This window comes from Mobula hypostoma, chromosome 23 (assembly GCF_963921235.1).
Source record: "Mobula hypostoma chromosome 23, sMobHyp1.1, whole genome shotgun sequence".
NCBI lineage: Eukaryota > Metazoa > Chordata > Chondrichthyes > Myliobatiformes > Myliobatidae > Mobula > Mobula hypostoma.
This window is the reverse complement of record NC_086119.1, coordinates 40,802,164-40,818,653: the sequence shown is the minus strand read 5'-3', so window position 1 is coordinate 40,818,653 and position 16,490 is coordinate 40,802,164. Positions and strand designations below refer to the sequence as shown.

The following is a 16,490-nucleotide window of genomic DNA, read 5'->3' as shown; positions in this document are numbered from 1 at the left end:
TCATATTGGTCTTACCAAAATGAACCACCTCATACTTACCTGGGTTGAATTCCATCTGCCACTTCTCAGCCCAGTTTTGCATCCTATCAATGTCCTGCTGTAATCTCTGACAGCCCTCCACACTATCCACAACACCCCAAACCTTTGTGTCATCAGTAAATTTGCTAACTCATTCCTCCACTTCCTCATCCAGGTCATTTATAAAAGCACAAAGAGTAGGGGTCGCAGATCAGATCCCTGAGGCACACCGCTGGTCACTGGCCTCCATGCAGAATATGATCCATCTACAACCACTCTTTGCCTTCTCTGGGCAAGCCAGTTCTGGATCCACAAAGCAATGTCCCCTTGGATCCCATGCCTCATTACTTTCTCAATAAGCCTTGCATGGGGTACCTTATCAAATGCCTTGCTAAAATCCATATACACTACGTCTACTGCTCTACCTTCATCAATGTGTTTGGTCACATCCTCAAAAAATTCAATCAGGCACAACCTGCCTTTGACAAAGCCATACTGACTATTCCTAATCATATTATGCCTCTCCAAGTGTTCATAAATCCTGCCTCTCCATCAACTTACCAACCACTGAAGTAAGACTCACTTATCTGTAATTTCCTGGGCTATCTCTACTCCCTTTCTTGAATAAGGGAAAGCATCTGCAAACGTCCAATCCTCCTGAGCCTCTAGCGTCCCCATTGATGATGCAAAGATCATGGCCAGAGGCTCAGCAATCTTCTCCCTCGCCTCCCACAGTAGCCTGGGGTAGATCTCATCCGGTCCCGGTGACTTATCCAACTTGATGCTTTCCAAAAGCTCCAGCAGATCCTCTTCCTTAATATCTGCATGTTCAAGCTTTTCAGTCTGCTGTAAGTCATCTCTACAATCACCAAGATCCTTTTCCATAGTGAGTACTGAAGCAAAATATTCATTCAGTACCTCTGCTGTCTCCTCCGGTTCCATACACACTTTTCCACTCAAGTAGCGATGGCAAATTGTGGGCAACTCAAATGGCATAGGTTGTGTTTGTGAAATTGTTTTACCAGTGCTCACCCCTGTCTACAGTGTGAGGAGTGGTAAGCAAGGGAGGTGGGTTTAACTCGCTCAAGACAAAGTTTAACACCAGCATTGACCCATCTTGTTTATGTTGGATTTAGCTGGTAAAGGGAGAGAAACGAGCAGACAGAACACCCAGCTTGCTTTTGTAAAGTGCTGAACTGGCTGACATTCACAGTCCCCTGCCTCCCCTGAGTGCCCTGAATCAGTGTTCTGGACTTGTTTGGGTCAAGACTTCAGCAGGATTGCCTATGGTCGTAATGGCCACAGTAGCTGAATTGTCTGAACCCTTTCAGTCTGCTTGTTTGGGTCAAGGGCTCAGCAGGATTACCTGTGGTCATAATGGCCACAGTGAATGGTTTGTCTGAACCCTTCGAATCTGCTTGTCACCTTCCTTGGTTGAGTTTGCATCTCAGCTTTGTTTTTTCTCCATTCACCTTTCTTGCAGTTCATTACAGTGCCTACAGTGAATACACAGACAAGCCCTTCGATTCCAACGTGCAGAGGAATTTACCAAAGTTCATGAAGATTGGTCAAGGTGCGTGTTGTCTGTGGTGTGGGGACCTTTGCTGATGCCATGGAGAGTGGCCCGTTCCAAACTGGCATTGCAGTGCTGCACTGCTGCCGTTTGCAACTTGCCTGAACTGGGGTTATGATACTGCTGCATGTTCTCATCTTGCTGCCCAGGTAGCAACAGTACTCCAGTTTCTACACCACAAGTGAAAAGGGGTGATTAAAGTGAGAAAATGGTGCCCACAGTACCAAATGTGTGCACTAAATGGTGCACTAAAGACATTGTCATTGTGAATTACCCAGTCTGGCTCTCATTCTTGCCCTTGCTGAAAAGGCAAAAACTGCAAGCAAGTGGTTCTGTGAACTGATTTCTGTCTTGTGGATTGAAACCAATCAGATTCTATTCAGCAACTCGAAATCTGGGATCTTTCATGTGTTGCTGGTGGGCAGAAACCAGGTGCTGTTTCTCTGCTGGCTATCGCAGATCGATCTGTGTCTGCTTGTGGCTATCTCAGATCGATCTGTGTCCACTTGTGACTATCTCAGATCGATCTGTGCGCACTTGTGGCTGTCTCAGATGGAGCTGTGTCCGCTTGTGTCTATCTCAGATCAATCTGTGTCCACTTGTGACTATCTCAGATGGATCTGTGCCCACTTGTGGCTGTCTCAGATGGATCTGTGTCCACTTGTGACTATCCCAGATCGATCTGTGTCCACTTGTGACTATCCCAGATCGATCTGTGTCCACTTGTGACTATCCCAGGTCGATCTGTGTCCACTTGTGACTATCCCAGGTCGATCTGTGTCCACTTGTGACTATCCCAGATCAATCTGTGCCCACTTGTGTCTATCCCAGATCAATCTGTGTCCACTTGTGGCTGTCTCAGATCGATCTGTGTCCACTTGTGTCTATCCCAGATCGATCTGTGCCCACTTGTGGCTATCTCAGATTGATCTGTGTCCACTTGGTGTTGTGGCTGTATGCTGTTGGTCAGTGACGCTGGGTGGTAGAAGTTGGAGTAAGTTTGCCGAGGACCATGGGCATTAGCCTTGTGAGTAATGTGTATTAAAGGCTGAGCTGGGGGAATCCCTACACCAATCAATTCTCCTTTCTGGCAGTGATTACCATCACTAGAGTCTCACTGATATAAACTAGACGGTAAACAGAATATTTCTGAAGACGAGATTGCTGATGCTGAAATGAAGAGCAACACGAGAAGTATGGATGAACTCAGCGGGTCAGGCAGCGTCTGTGAGGGGAAATGAACAGTTGATATTTCAGATTGAAATCATTCACCTGGATTCCTTTGGTTCAGATCAAGGGTCATGACCTGAAACATCAACGGTACATTTCCTTTCAAAGTGAACATCTTTGTGTTTCTGCACTTAATCTGTTACCAATGGAAAGTAAGGTTTTATGAAGGCTGGTTGGGGACTCCTGTGTGCTTTCTCTAACTGTAAAATCAAAGTAGCAATTGTACAAACTTCAAAGCAAGGGACCAGGTATTGTTCTTGTACTAGTTGCAGGCCATTTGGGATGGAATCTTGCCACAGTAAGGGGTTATTCTGAGCACAATCCTCTTGGGCGCTGTATGAAGCCTCTGAAGTTTAACTGTGTTCTTCTGTTCACCCCCAGCCTCTCAAAGTGACCTTGAATTTGCAGCAAACTGGTGCTGAGAAATCATGTTTTTTTGAGGTGGAGCCTGTCTTCACAGCACTGATTACCCAGCTCCAGGTTATCCATGGTGCACTAGCGCCATCTAGAGATAAAACCCGAGTACTTCACCTCCTGGATTTTCATGTACTGTATTTGAACAAAAAGCTGCTCTTGTCATCAATAAAACACTCTGAGATCCTCGATTCCCAGTAGTTTTCACGTTGGGTAGTTAGATTTTCTTGGTAGCCTAAATGTAGGCTAGTGAAAGGAAATGTTATCCTAAGGACTGGTTGCATGGGGAAGGACACTGACCTAGACCAGTGAAATGACAGTGTTCTCTGCCAGTCACTGTGAAGCAAGGTTATGCAGTGTTTGCCTTCAACTTGGCACTAAATTGGCCCCTCCATTGACATGTAATGGCGTGCTTGACATGGAGCTGTGTATTGAGGCAGTGTAAAATGAAATAACTTGGTAGCATTGTGATTCACGTTCCTCAGTAAGATCACTAAATTACTAAGCAGAGAAGACAATAAAGTCCTTTGCAAGGAGCTGTAGAAGCCACACACCACTGCCCTCAGCAATGCCAGAAATTGAGATTTGAGCCATTGGACCAAATATGGCACCTGTTATAACATGTCTTTTGTTTTTGTTCTAATTTTTTGGAAATTTATATAATTTATTATTTTTGTGTATGATATTTGTATGATACAATGTGTTTGTAATGATGCAGCAAGTCGGATTTTCTTTGCATCCTTGCATGCATGTAGCTAGGCAAATGATGATGAACTTGACATCGACCTTAACAGCTGATACTCGATGAGGTGGATCAATCATAATTCTGCTGCAAACCAACTGTTTTTAAGTAACAGTGGGTCGTTTGAACCCTCGATCCTACCATTCAACTGCTTTATAATTCCTATTCCCATCCCAGTTCCGATGTGCGAGTCCACGGCCGCCTCCAGTGCCAATATGAGGCCACCCTCAGGGTGGAAGAGCACCGCCTTGTATTTCATCTGGCTAGCCCCCAACCTGATGGTATAAGTACTGATTTCTCCTTTCGAGAAACACATTTTCCCCTCCCCCTTCCTCTAGTCCCCATTCTGACCTTTTACCTCTTCATTAATAATAGGCATTCGTTAGTCTTGTGAGACCATAGATTTGCGACTTGGAAGGTTTCCAGGGCGCAGGCCTGGGCAAGGTTGTATGGAAGACCAGCAGTTGCCTATGCTGCAAGTCTCCCCTCTCCACGCCACCAATGTTGTCCAAGGGAAGGACATTAGGACCCATACAGTTTGGCATCGGTGTTGTCGCAGAGCAATGTGTAGTTAAGTGCCTTGCTCAAGGACACACACGCTGCCTCAGCCAAGGCTCAAACTAGCGACCTTCAGATCACTAGATGAATGCCTTAACCACTTGGCCACACGCCAACACCTCTTCTTACCTGCTTATTACTTCCCCTGGGTCCCTTTCTCCTCTGGCCCATTCTCTGACCCTTGACCTTTCACGGCCTGGCTTCACCTGTCACCTTCCAGCAAGTGTCCTTCCCCTCCTCCCACCTTTTAATTCTGGCATCTTCCCCCGCCTTCTCAGTCCTGAAGAAGAGTCTCAGCCTGAAACATCGACTTTCTATTCTTTCCATAGATGCTGTCTGAGCTGCTGAGTTCTTCCAGCATTGTGCGTGTTTCTTTATACTGTTCATTTCCTTGAATTCCTGTTGTTCCAAAACCCCCCCGTTTTCTGCTTGCTAATCCTAAATAGTTCGCCCTTTGTTTGAAGAAGTTCTAATCTTTCCAATAGTGGAAATGCCCTTCCATTGATGTTGTGTCTGAGCTGTCTACGTGATATGCAAGACAGGACAGTATGATATGGAGAGCAACCTGTTGCCCATGTAGCAGGGTCTCCCTCTTTATGCTGCTGATGAATCCAAAGGAACGGCAGAGACCAATACAGTTTGACGTCAGCAGCATTGCAGGAGTTGCCAGTCAGCGTTGAACTCAACGTGGGATTGTCTCAGAGGCTCCAACTCTGGATTTTTTTCTGGGAGTTTACTCCTGAAGCCTTCCCCATGAATGGGTATAGCAGCAGAGGATTCAGGTCAGATTTTTCCTTCTCCTAGATGAGCTGCCAACCACAGCTGAAGAGGCCCATCTGCCTGAAGCATCTGGTTTTAAGGAACCAGTAACCCACCTTTACCCTTCTCCTGACAGTAGAAACGGTCGCAACAGGGTTAGTAGCGAAGTCACACTTGGGAGCTGGACTTTGTTGTTGGAGGCTACTGAGACACACGCCATTGAGAGCATTGAATAGGTGGTGGGAGCTTATCCCCATTACATCCCCTGTCTATGACAACCCTAAGGAACCAAAGTACATGTATGTCACCAGATACCACCCCGAGTTTCATTTTCATGTGGGCATTTGCAGTAAATGTAAACAAACACTGTCAAATCTATGAAAGATTCCACACAACGAACGGGATAAATAACCAAGTGCAAAATACAACAAATTGTACAGATGCAAGAAGGAAAAAAGAAACAAGGTGATCAATAATTATTGAGAACATCAGTTGTAGAGTCCTTGAAAATGAGTCCATAGGTGAGAAATCTGTCCAGTGTTGGGGTGAGTGAAATTATACACTCTAGTTCCAAAGCCTGATGGTTGAAGGCCAATAACTGTTCCTGAACCTGGTGGTCTGGGACCTAAGGTTCCTGTCCCTCCACCCTGGGAAGCAGTGAGACGAGAGTGTGGCCTAGATGGTGGAGTAAACCTTGATGATGGATGCTGCTTTCCTCTGACAGCACACCTTGCAGATGTGTTCAATGGTTGAAAAGGCTGTATCTGTGATGGGCTGGGCTGTATCTATAACTTATTGTAGGCTTTTCCATTCAGGGGCTTTGTTGTTCCCCAATCAGGCCGTGATGCAGTCAGTCAGTACACTCTCCACTGCACATCTACAGAAGTCTGTCAGAGTTTTAGATGATGATGACATGCTGAATCTTCACAAACTTCTAAGAAAGTTGAGACTCTGGTGTGCCTTCTTTGTAGTGACACTTGTGTGTTGGACTCAGCCAGATCCTCTGAAATGGTAACGCTGAGGAATATGAAGTTATTGACCTGCTCCACCCCTGATCCCCTCATGGACTGGCTCATGGACCTCTGGTTTCTCTTCCTGTAGTCAATAATCAGCTCTTTGCTTTTGCCGACATTGAGTGAAAGGTTGTTTTCGTGCCACCATTCGGCCAGCTCCCTTCTCTATGCTGATTCGTCACCACTTTTGATTTGGCCAACGACAATGCTGTCACTGGCAAATTTAAATATGGCATTGGAGCTCTACTTAACCCTACAGTCACAAGTATCAAGTGAGTTGAGCAGGGGCTAAGCACACAGCCTGTGGTGCACCTCTGATGATGGAGATTCTGGAGGAGATATTGTAGCCAAACTGAACTGACTGGGATCTGCAAGTGAAAAAATCAAGTTTCTAGTTGCACAAGGAGGTATTGAGGCTTGGGTCTTGGGGTCTATTGAATAGTTTTCCTGGGATAGTAGTGTTGAATGAAGAGCTGCAGTCAAGAGTATCCTGAAGTATGCAGCTTCACTGTCAGATGTTCCTGTGTTAACTGAAGAGCCAATGAAATGGAGTCTGTTCTTGACCTGTTCGCTGAAGAGCCAATGAAATGGAGTCTGTTCTTGACCTGTTCGCTGAAGAGCCAATGAAATGGCATCTGCTCTTGACCTGTTAACTGAAGAGCCAATGAAATGGCGTCTGTTCTTGACCTGTTCGCTGAAGAGCCAATGAAATGGCGTCTGCTCTTGACCTGTTAACTGAAGAGCCAATGAAATGGCATCTGTTCTTGACCTGTTCGCTGAAGAGCCAATGAAATGGTGTCTGCTCTTGACCTGTTAACTGAAGAGCCAATGAAATGGTGTCTGCTGTTGACCCGTTGTGACAGTAGACAAATTGAAGCTGATCTAAGTCGCTCCTCAGGCAGGAATTGATATGTTTCATCACCAACTTCTCAAAGCACTTCATCACAGTGGATGTAAGTGTTACTGAACGATAGTCATTCTTCTTGAATGTCATAACCTCCTACAGAGTTAAACTTTGCGACACAGGGGACAGAAGAGCTTCGCTTCCAGATGAGCTCGATGCCTTCTGTGTTTGCTTTGACCACCAGAACAGAGAGGAACCATCACATGCCCCCATGTCTCCCAGTGATCCCTTGGTCACAGTATCTGAAAATGACATGCGGCTGCATTCAAGAGAGTGAATCCAAGGAATGGATCCAGTCCGGATAGTGCACCTGGCCAAGTACTGAAGGCCTGTGCCGACCAGCTGGCTGGTGTATTCATGGATATCTTCCACCTCTCGCTCTGGCAGTACCCATCTGCTTCAATCATTCCAGTGCCCAAGAAGAGCATGGTAACCTGTCTAAATAACTGTCGCCCAGTGGCACTTGCATCCGCAGTGATGAAGCATTTTGAGAGGCTGTGTTGAAGCATATCAGCTTCTTTCTGAATGGCAACTTGGATCCACTCCAAGCAACGTCTACAGCAGATGCCATCTTATTGGCACTTCACACAACCCTAGGACATCTGGACAGCAAAGATGCACACATCAGGATGCTCTCTTTACATACGATGCTCTCTTTGCATACATAGGATCGATTACAGCTCAGCATTTAATGCCATCATCCCGTCCAAACTGATCAATGAATTCCAAGAACTGGGCCTCAATAACCCCTCTGTGTGATTGGATCCTGGATTTCCTCACTTGTACACCCCAGTCAATTTGGTTTGTGGAGATGCTTTTGGCAATCTCCATCAGCACAGAGTCACCACAGGGATGTGTACTTAGGCCCCTGCTTTACTCGCTTTGCACCTATGACTGTATGGCTAAGTACAGGTCCAACATCATATAGAAGTTTGCTGATGACATTGCTGTTGTGTGTTGTATCAAAGGGGGTGATGAATCAGCATACAGGAAGGAGACTGAACATTTGGCTGAGTGGTGTAAAAACAATAACCTTTCACTCAGTGTCAGTAAGACCAAGGAACTGATTGTAGACTTCAGGAGAGGGAAACCAGAGGTCCATGTGCCAGTACTCATCAGAGGGTCAGAGGTGGAGAGGATCAGTAACTTTAAATTCCTGGGTGTCACTATCTCAGAGGACCTGTCCTGGACCCATCATATAAATATAATTGCAAAGAAAGCATGACAGCACCTCTACTTCCTCAGGAGTCTGTGGAGGTTCAAAATATCATCAAAAACCTTGGCAAACTTCTATAGATGTGCAATGGAAAGTGTATTGACTGGTTGCATTACATCCTGATTTGGGAGCTCTAATGCCTTTTGAGTGGAAAATCCTACAAAAGGTAGTGGATTCGGCCCAGTACATCACGGGTAAAGCCTTCCCAACCATTGAGCACATCTACATGAAACATAGCCAGAGAAAAGCAGCATCCATCATCAAAGATCCTCACCACCCAAGCTATGCTCTTTTCTCGCTGCTGCCTCAGGACTCGCATCACCAGGTTCAGGAACAGTTACTACCCCTCAACTATCAGGCTCTTGAACAAAAGGGGATAGCTACACTCATTCTACTTCTGGTGTTCTCACAACCAATGGTCTCACTTGAAGAATTCTTTACCTTGTTATTTTATGCTTGGTGTTTGTTGCTATTCATTTATATTTGCATTTACACAGTTTATTGTCAACTGATCCTGTTTACAGTTACTGCTCTATAGAATTGCTAAGTTTTCAGGGTTGTATGTGGTGACGTGTATTTACTCTGATAATAAATTTTACTTTGAAATTTGGGCACCGGTATAATTAAAGCCTGCTTGAAGCCAAAGTGGGAGTTTTATGATATCCATGAATATTCCATTAAGTTGATTAGCACAGGTCTTCAGCACTCATCCAGGTTCACCATCAGGCCAGAAGCTTTTCGCAGGTTCATCCTCCTGAGGGATGTTCTCGCCTCAGCAGTCTGAAATCACAGGAGCATCGAGAGCTGTGGCTGTTCAGGAAGATGCCTCTATGTTTTGCCAATCAAAGTGATCATAAAAGGCATGGAGGTCATCTGGGAGCGAAAACTTACTGCCACGTACGTCACTGGTTTCACTCTGTACCAGGTGACAGCATTGGAGCCCTGCCGCAGCTGACGAGCATCCTCCGGTGATTTAAGTTTGGTACAGAATTGCCACTTAACATGTGAGATGGCTTTCCAGAGGTGGTACCTGGATCTCTTGAACTTTACTTGATCATCAGACCTGAATGCCACTGATCTGGCTCTCAGCAGATTGCGAATCTCTTGCATCGCCCAGGGCTTCTGGTCAGGAGAAGCTGAATGACTCTGTGGAAAGACCCTTGTCCAGAACTGTTTTTATAAAAGTTATTGGCAACCATGGCATACTGGTTCAGATCCTCTGAGTCTTTGAACATAGCTCAGTCCACTGATTTGAAGCAATCCCTTAGCCGCTCCTCTACCTCCTGCAACCACCTCGTTCTTGTCCTTGCCTCTGGAGCCTTGCTCTTTTAGCCCTCTGCATCTATGCAGGTAAGAGGACTGCCAGATGATCATATTTCCTGAAGTGCGGTCTAGGGATGGAATGGCATGCATTCCTCATTGTAGTATACAAGTGGTTGAGTGTGTTGGTACCCCTGGTGCTGCAGGTTATGTGTTGGTGATAATTGGGCAGAGATGTCTTCAAACAAGCCTGACTGAAGTCCCTGGCAATAATTTGAAAGGCATCCAAGTAGGCTATTTCTAACTCGCCTAACTGCGGTACTCACTGTATCGAGTTGTTTAACATATGCTTTTGACGGTCAGGATCACAGAGGAGAATTCTCTCAGTAAGTAGAACAGATAGCACTTAATCATTAAGTGTTCCATGTAGGAAGGCAAGAGCGCAGCAAGATGGTTACATCTGAGCACCATGAAGGGTTTATCATGAATTACAGACCCCAAACTCTTGTCTTCTCTGAATCAGCACTTTGGTCCATTTGGTGGCCTGAAAAGCCCCTCAGGCTGGAGCACCATGTACGGAGTGAGCCATGTTTCCATGAATCCCTCAATGCAGCAATCCCTCATTTCCCTTCAATGCAGCAATCTTGCTCTTAGATAATTTATGGTCTGTGGCTGCCCAGTTATCGAACCTATGCAGCACTGTTCAGTGAGGCAAGCTAATGTCTAATTCAGAGAAACTGAACCTATGCAGCACAGAGATTTTCGGGCACCAATGGTTTGCAATTTTGTAGTCTGATTCTTAACATTCTTCGTCAGCAGAATTGTGTTCCTACCTTCCAGTTTGCAAGTAGATTCTCAAACCGTCGTGGCCATTATTCTTTTAACCACTTCTTTTAAAATCCTAGGACATGAGCCATCATGGGACTTAACACCTTTTGGCCCCGTTATTTTCTCCAGCATTTTCTTTACCGATTCTTAGTTTCTCATTCTTGATTTCCCTTTTTGTTTTGGTGATATCCAATCCAATATGATCCCCTCTTTTATAATTTCTCCTATTTATCTGTACGCGACCAATCTGTTTCTTTTTTGTTTCATATAAACCTATTTTAGAACTGATTAAATACCATGTTCAGTTTTCGTTAGCCATATTTGGATTGTGTTACATGTGGACTTTTAAATTAATATTATGTAAAATGATTATGATTTTAAAAGAATGTAAAATCTCATTGTTGATCTACTGATGTGCTTTAATCAGGTTTCCCATCTACTTTAATCAACATGCCTTGTATCTAGTTTATTTAGATTCAGTTTCTCTGAATTAGACATTAGCTTGCCTCACCGCACAATGCTGGAACTAAATGGTCTGCTTTGTTGTTGCATTATTTCTGAATATTTAGTCATTGTCTCTCAAAGAACCAACCAGCACCCTGGTTCATCAGCCACCAATGCTTTCAATCGGGTAGCCTCCAACCTGATGACATGAACGTCAATTTCTCTAACTTCCAGTAATGCCCCCCCTTCCCTATGCCCCCTCTTTTCCCTCTCTCACCTTATCTTCTGGCCTGCCCATCGCCTCCTGGTGCTCCTCCCCCCTTTTCTTACTTCCATGGCCTTCTGTCCTCTCTTATTAGATTCCCCCTCCTCCAGCTCTGTATCTCTTCAACGATCAACTTCCCAACTCTTCACTTCATCAACCCCTCCCCCCAGGTTTTATCTGTCATCTTGTGTTTCTTCCTCCCCTGCCCCCACCTTCTAACTCTTACTCCTCATCTTTTATTCGCTAGTTGTTCTGAAGAGTCTTGGTGCAAAATGTTGACTGTGCTCTTTTCCATAGACGCTGAGCTGCTCCAGAATTTTGCGTGTGTTACTTGGATTTCCAGCATCTGCAGATTTTTCTCTTGTTTGTGACAGTCAGCTCCGCTTCTTGTGCCCCGTACCCTCCTCAGTACATTAAGAAGTCTGGAAAATGGTCAGATAATTTCTGTCCTGGTCTCTCTGCCCCTCTCACCCTTACATTTGTCAAGTCTAATTCGTTCGTGCTCTTTAAACAAAAGTATCAAGTGTCCCTGTTTAATTTCTCTTTGTTATTTGCATTGTAATGTCTGTATTAAACCCATTGACATCCAGAGAGGTTGTGAGGTGTTGTTGATTCTCCTTGAGGCAGTCCAGTTGGACTATATGTACTGTGTGACTAATGCTGTGCTAAATGGGCAAAGTAATGCACTTTACGTTTTGCATCTCGGCTGCTGTGTGTGTTTTCATGGTGCCCGGTGTGTTCCAGATATAACGCTGCCTGGTATGGAACTAGCAATACCGACCATGAGGAAAGGAGAATTTTCACGATTTCTTTTCAAGCCAGAATATGCATTCGGGAGGATGGGCTGCCCCCCTCGGATCCCACCAAATGCCACTGTAATGTTTGAAATAGATATCCTGGATTTTTTAGATACATCAGAGTCTAACGAATACTTCTCTTTGTCACAGGTAAGCAAATTTGCCTACTCCAGTATAAAGCAGTGTTGGTAAAAGTCTTGCCACTGCGTATCACAATTTGCTAACTTATGATTTATTTGAACTGCCAGTCTGGTACCTGTCCCTGGGATTCAGTTCTGTTCCACTTGCACTTGAATTTCTTGTTTGTTTATTTTCCTGGAAAGTTTCTGGGTGTGGAGATTTGGGACGGGCTGCGTTTTGCATAGTAACCTCACTAACAAGCAAATCTGAAAATCAGTGACAGCTTGATCAGCCCATCAGGGCCTGTGGTGACACAACTCATCCCATACAATAGTAGCATTTCAGTATTTTGAGCAATGTCATAGTTTGTGTGTTTATTACTGTGTTAAGGCATTTCCAAGAGATGTAAATTGAATTTGCTTTGATTCTATGTCTGGCATGGCCTTGTAACTGTGTGATTAGTACAAATCAAAATCCAACTACAGATGCTGAACCTCTAAAATAAGAGCAGAAAATGGCACAAATATTCAGAGGTCGGTCAGTTAGGTGGAGGAACAGTTGACCTTTCAGTGTGAAAGTGCCGCCTGACTTGTATTGCTAGCACTTCCTGACATTTTCTGTTTTTTGTCCCGTATGCTTAACTCTTTTCTTAACCCTTTTTCCACTTGTTGCTTGTCTAATTTGTGAGCTTCATTTTGAAAGTAGTTTGAAGCAATGTTCGGGGTTGAGTATAAGTTGTTAAATGACTTCAAATCTTCTGCTTTTTGTCCTTTTCTCATTTAATCAGTTTCTGTGAACTGTTTTTTTCCCTGCATTTATGAGTCTTATTCCCTTTTCTCTGTGCTATTTCCACTACGTTTTATATTGACTTCATTAAATTTTTCTGTTGTTAAAGTGTGGTCTGTCCAGTTTGCTGTATAAGCTTGCCACTAGTTCCATGTAGGGCCACACTGGTCTAACCACATCCCAGCACTGTCAGGATATGCTATATATACTATATATTACAGTAAGACCTTGGAAACTTGTAGTTTCCAAATCCTGAGAGTTCACGTGCTAGATCTGCTTGTGTTTGCATTACTTGTGTTGTTTGATTTATTACACTGAACCAACGGAGCTGCTGTACGACCGATGCCATTGTATCTGTCCTGTACCTAGGCCCCGTCACACCGGGAAAATGGACAATTGTGTCAGAATGCTGTTTCTGGATTTTTAGTCAACCCTGTTGGCCCGCAGACTTGGTCTGAATGCAACACTGTACAACTGGCTGTTGGACTTTCTCTCCAGCAGGTGGTCAGGATGCACAACCACTCCTGCCTCTTCATCATCCTCAACATGCAGCTGTGTGCTGAGCTCACCACCATAGACCCTGCTGTCACTCTTGCACAGCCAAAACCTGAGCAATCACATCGTGAAGTTTACCGATGACGCGGCAGTGGTGGGCTGTCAACAAGACAAAGGAGATGGTTATCGATTTCAGGAGAACTGACACCACTCACTGCGAAACTGCGAGCATATCTCCCACAACCACTCATAGAAACGTAGAAACAGAAAACCTACAGCACAATACAGGCCCCTCAGCCCACAATGTTGTGCCAAACATGTACTTACTTTAGAAATTACCTAGGGTTACCCATAGCCCTCTATTTTTCTAAGCTCCATGTACCTGTCCAGGAGTCTCTTAAAAGACCCTTCCGTTTCCGCCTCCACCACCATCGCCAGCAGCCCATTCCACACACTCACCACTCTCTGCATAAAAAAAAACTTATCCCTGACATCTCCTCTGTACCTACTTCCAAGCACCTTAAAACTATGCCCTCTCGTGCTAGCCATTTCAGCCCTGGGGAAAGGCCTCTGACTATCCACACAATCAATGCCTCTCATCATCTTATATACCCTTATCAGGTCACCTCTCATCCTCCGTCGCTCCAAGTGAAAAAGGCCAAGTTCACTCAAACTATTCTTATAAGGCATGCTCCCTAATCCAGGAAACATCCTTGTGAATCTCCTCTGCACCTTTTCTCTGTTTCCACATCCTTCCTATACTAAGGCAACCAGAATTGAGCACAGTACTCTAAGTGGGGTCTGATCAGGGTCCTATATAGCTGTAACATTACCTCTCAGCTCTTAAACTCAATTCCATGATTGATGAAGACCAATGCACCGTATGCCTTCTTAACCACAGTCGACCTGCGCAGCTGCTTTGAGTGTCCTATGGACTCTGACCCCAAGATCCCTCTGATCCTCCACAGTGCCAAGAGTCTTACTATTAATACTACATTCTGCCATCATATTTGACCTACCAAAAGAACCACTTCACACTTATCTGGGTTGAATTCCATCTGCCACTTCTCAGCCCAGTTCTGCATCCTATCAATGTCCCTTTGTAAGCTCTGACAGCCCTCCACACTATCCACAACACCCCCAGCCTTTGTGTCATCAGTAAATTTACTAACCCATTCCTCCACTTCCTCATCCAGGTCAGTTATAAAAATCACGAAGAGAAGGGGTCCCAGAACAGATCCCTGAGGCACACCACTGGTCACCGACCTCCATGCAGAATATGACCTCTCTACAACCACTCTGCCTCCTGTGGGCAAGCCAGTTCCGGATCCACAAAGCAATGTCCCCTTGGATCCCATGCCTCCTTACTTTCTCAATAAGCCTTGCATGAGGTACCTTGTCAAATGCCTTGCTGAAATCCATATACACTACATCTACTGCTCTACCTTCATCAAAGTGTTTAGTCACATCCTCAAAAAATTCAATCAGGCACGACCTGCCTTTGACAAAGCCATGCTGACTATTCCTAATCATGTTATGCCTCTCCAAATGTTCATAAATCCTGCCTCTCAGAATCTTCTCCATCAATTTACCAATCACTGAAGTAAAACTCACTAGTCTATAATTTCTTGGGCTATCTCAACTCCCTTTTTTGAATAAGGGAACAACATCCGCAACCCTCCAATCCTCCGGAACCTCTCCCATCCCCACTGATGATGCAAAGATCATCACCAGAGGCTCAGCATTCTCCATCTTGCCACCCACAGTAACCTGGGGTACATCTTGTCCTGTCCTGGAGACTTAGCCACTTGATCCAAAAGCTCCAACACATCCTCTTTCTTAATGTCTATATGCTCAAGCTTTTCAATCTGCTGTAAGTCATCCCTAGAATCGCCAAGATCCTTTTCTTTAGTGAATATTGAAGCAAAGTAATTCATTAAGTATCTCTGCTACCTCCTCCAGTTCCGTACGCACTTTTCCACTGTTACACTTGATTAGTCCTATTCTCTCACGTCTTATCCTCTTACTCTTCACATACTTGTAGAATGCTTTGGGGTCTTCCTTAATCCTGCTTGTCAAGGCCTTCTCATGGCCCCTTCTGGCTCTCCTAATTTCATTCTTAAGCTCCTTCCTGCTAGCCTTATAATCTTGAAGATCTCTGTCATTACCTAGTTTTTTGAAACTTTTGTAAGCTTTTCTTCTTGACTAGATTTTCAGCAGCCTTTGTACACCATGGTTCCTGTACCCTACCATCCTTTCCCTGTTTCATTGGAACGTACATATGCAGAATGCCATGCAAATATCTCCTGAGCATTTGCCACACTTCTGCCGTACATTTCCCTGAGAACATCTGTTCCCAATTTATGCTTGATTAGGCCTGATAGCCTAATATTTCCCCTTGCTATGTTAAAGGATATAGAATTGTGATCACTATCTCCAAAATTCTCTCCCACTGAAAGATCTGGCACCTGACCAGGTTCATTTCTCAATACCAGATCAAGTACAGCCTCTCCTCTTGTAGGCTTATCTAATATTGTGTCAGGAAACCTTCTTGAACACACCTCGCAAACTCCACCCCATCTAAACCGCTCACTCTAGGGAGATGTCAGTCAATATTTGGGAAACTGAAATCTCCCACCACAACAACCCTGTTATTATTACACCTTTTCAGAATCTGTCTCCCTATCCGCTCCTCTGTCCCTGTTACTATTGGGTGGTCTATAAAAAAGCACCCAGTAGAGTTATTCACCCCTTCCTGTTTCTAACTTCCACCCACATGATGGTGTCGAGACTAGCACGTGATTTGGATTTAAGTGAGGGAGAGTTGCGCAGCGTCAGCCTCACTCTCTCTTCCCAATTCCCATCTGGATCCAGTGGCAAGACAGAGTCTAGACGGCTGGAGATGGGACTAGGCGCAGTGGATGACCAGGGCATCTTCTGTGTCTTGTCCTGCTCCACACGTTCCACGACGCTTGCAAAGACCGCCTTCTTGACCGTTGGACCTTACATTGGTCTCATCCACTCAATCCGCCGGACTCTGTCTTCACATGCTGGGATAGGCAACTCCC

General features: G+C 44.8%; 1 protein-coding gene across 3 annotated transcripts in view; it reads left to right on the top strand.

Moving 5' to 3' along the window:
* fkbp6 (FKBP prolyl isomerase 6) overlaps positions 1-16,490 on the top strand; it is a 95,158-nt gene that overhangs the window by 33,142 nt on the left and 45,526 nt on the right. For all 3 annotated transcript variants that reach the window (XM_063031115.1, XM_063031117.1, XM_063031116.1), the window contains exons 4-5: positions 1,502-1,591; positions 11,969-12,171. In XM_063031115.1, coding sequence (XP_062887185.1) covers positions 1,502-1,591; positions 11,969-12,171 — 293 coding nt within the window. The remainder of the gene's footprint in view (positions 1-1,501; positions 1,592-11,968; positions 12,172-16,490) is intronic.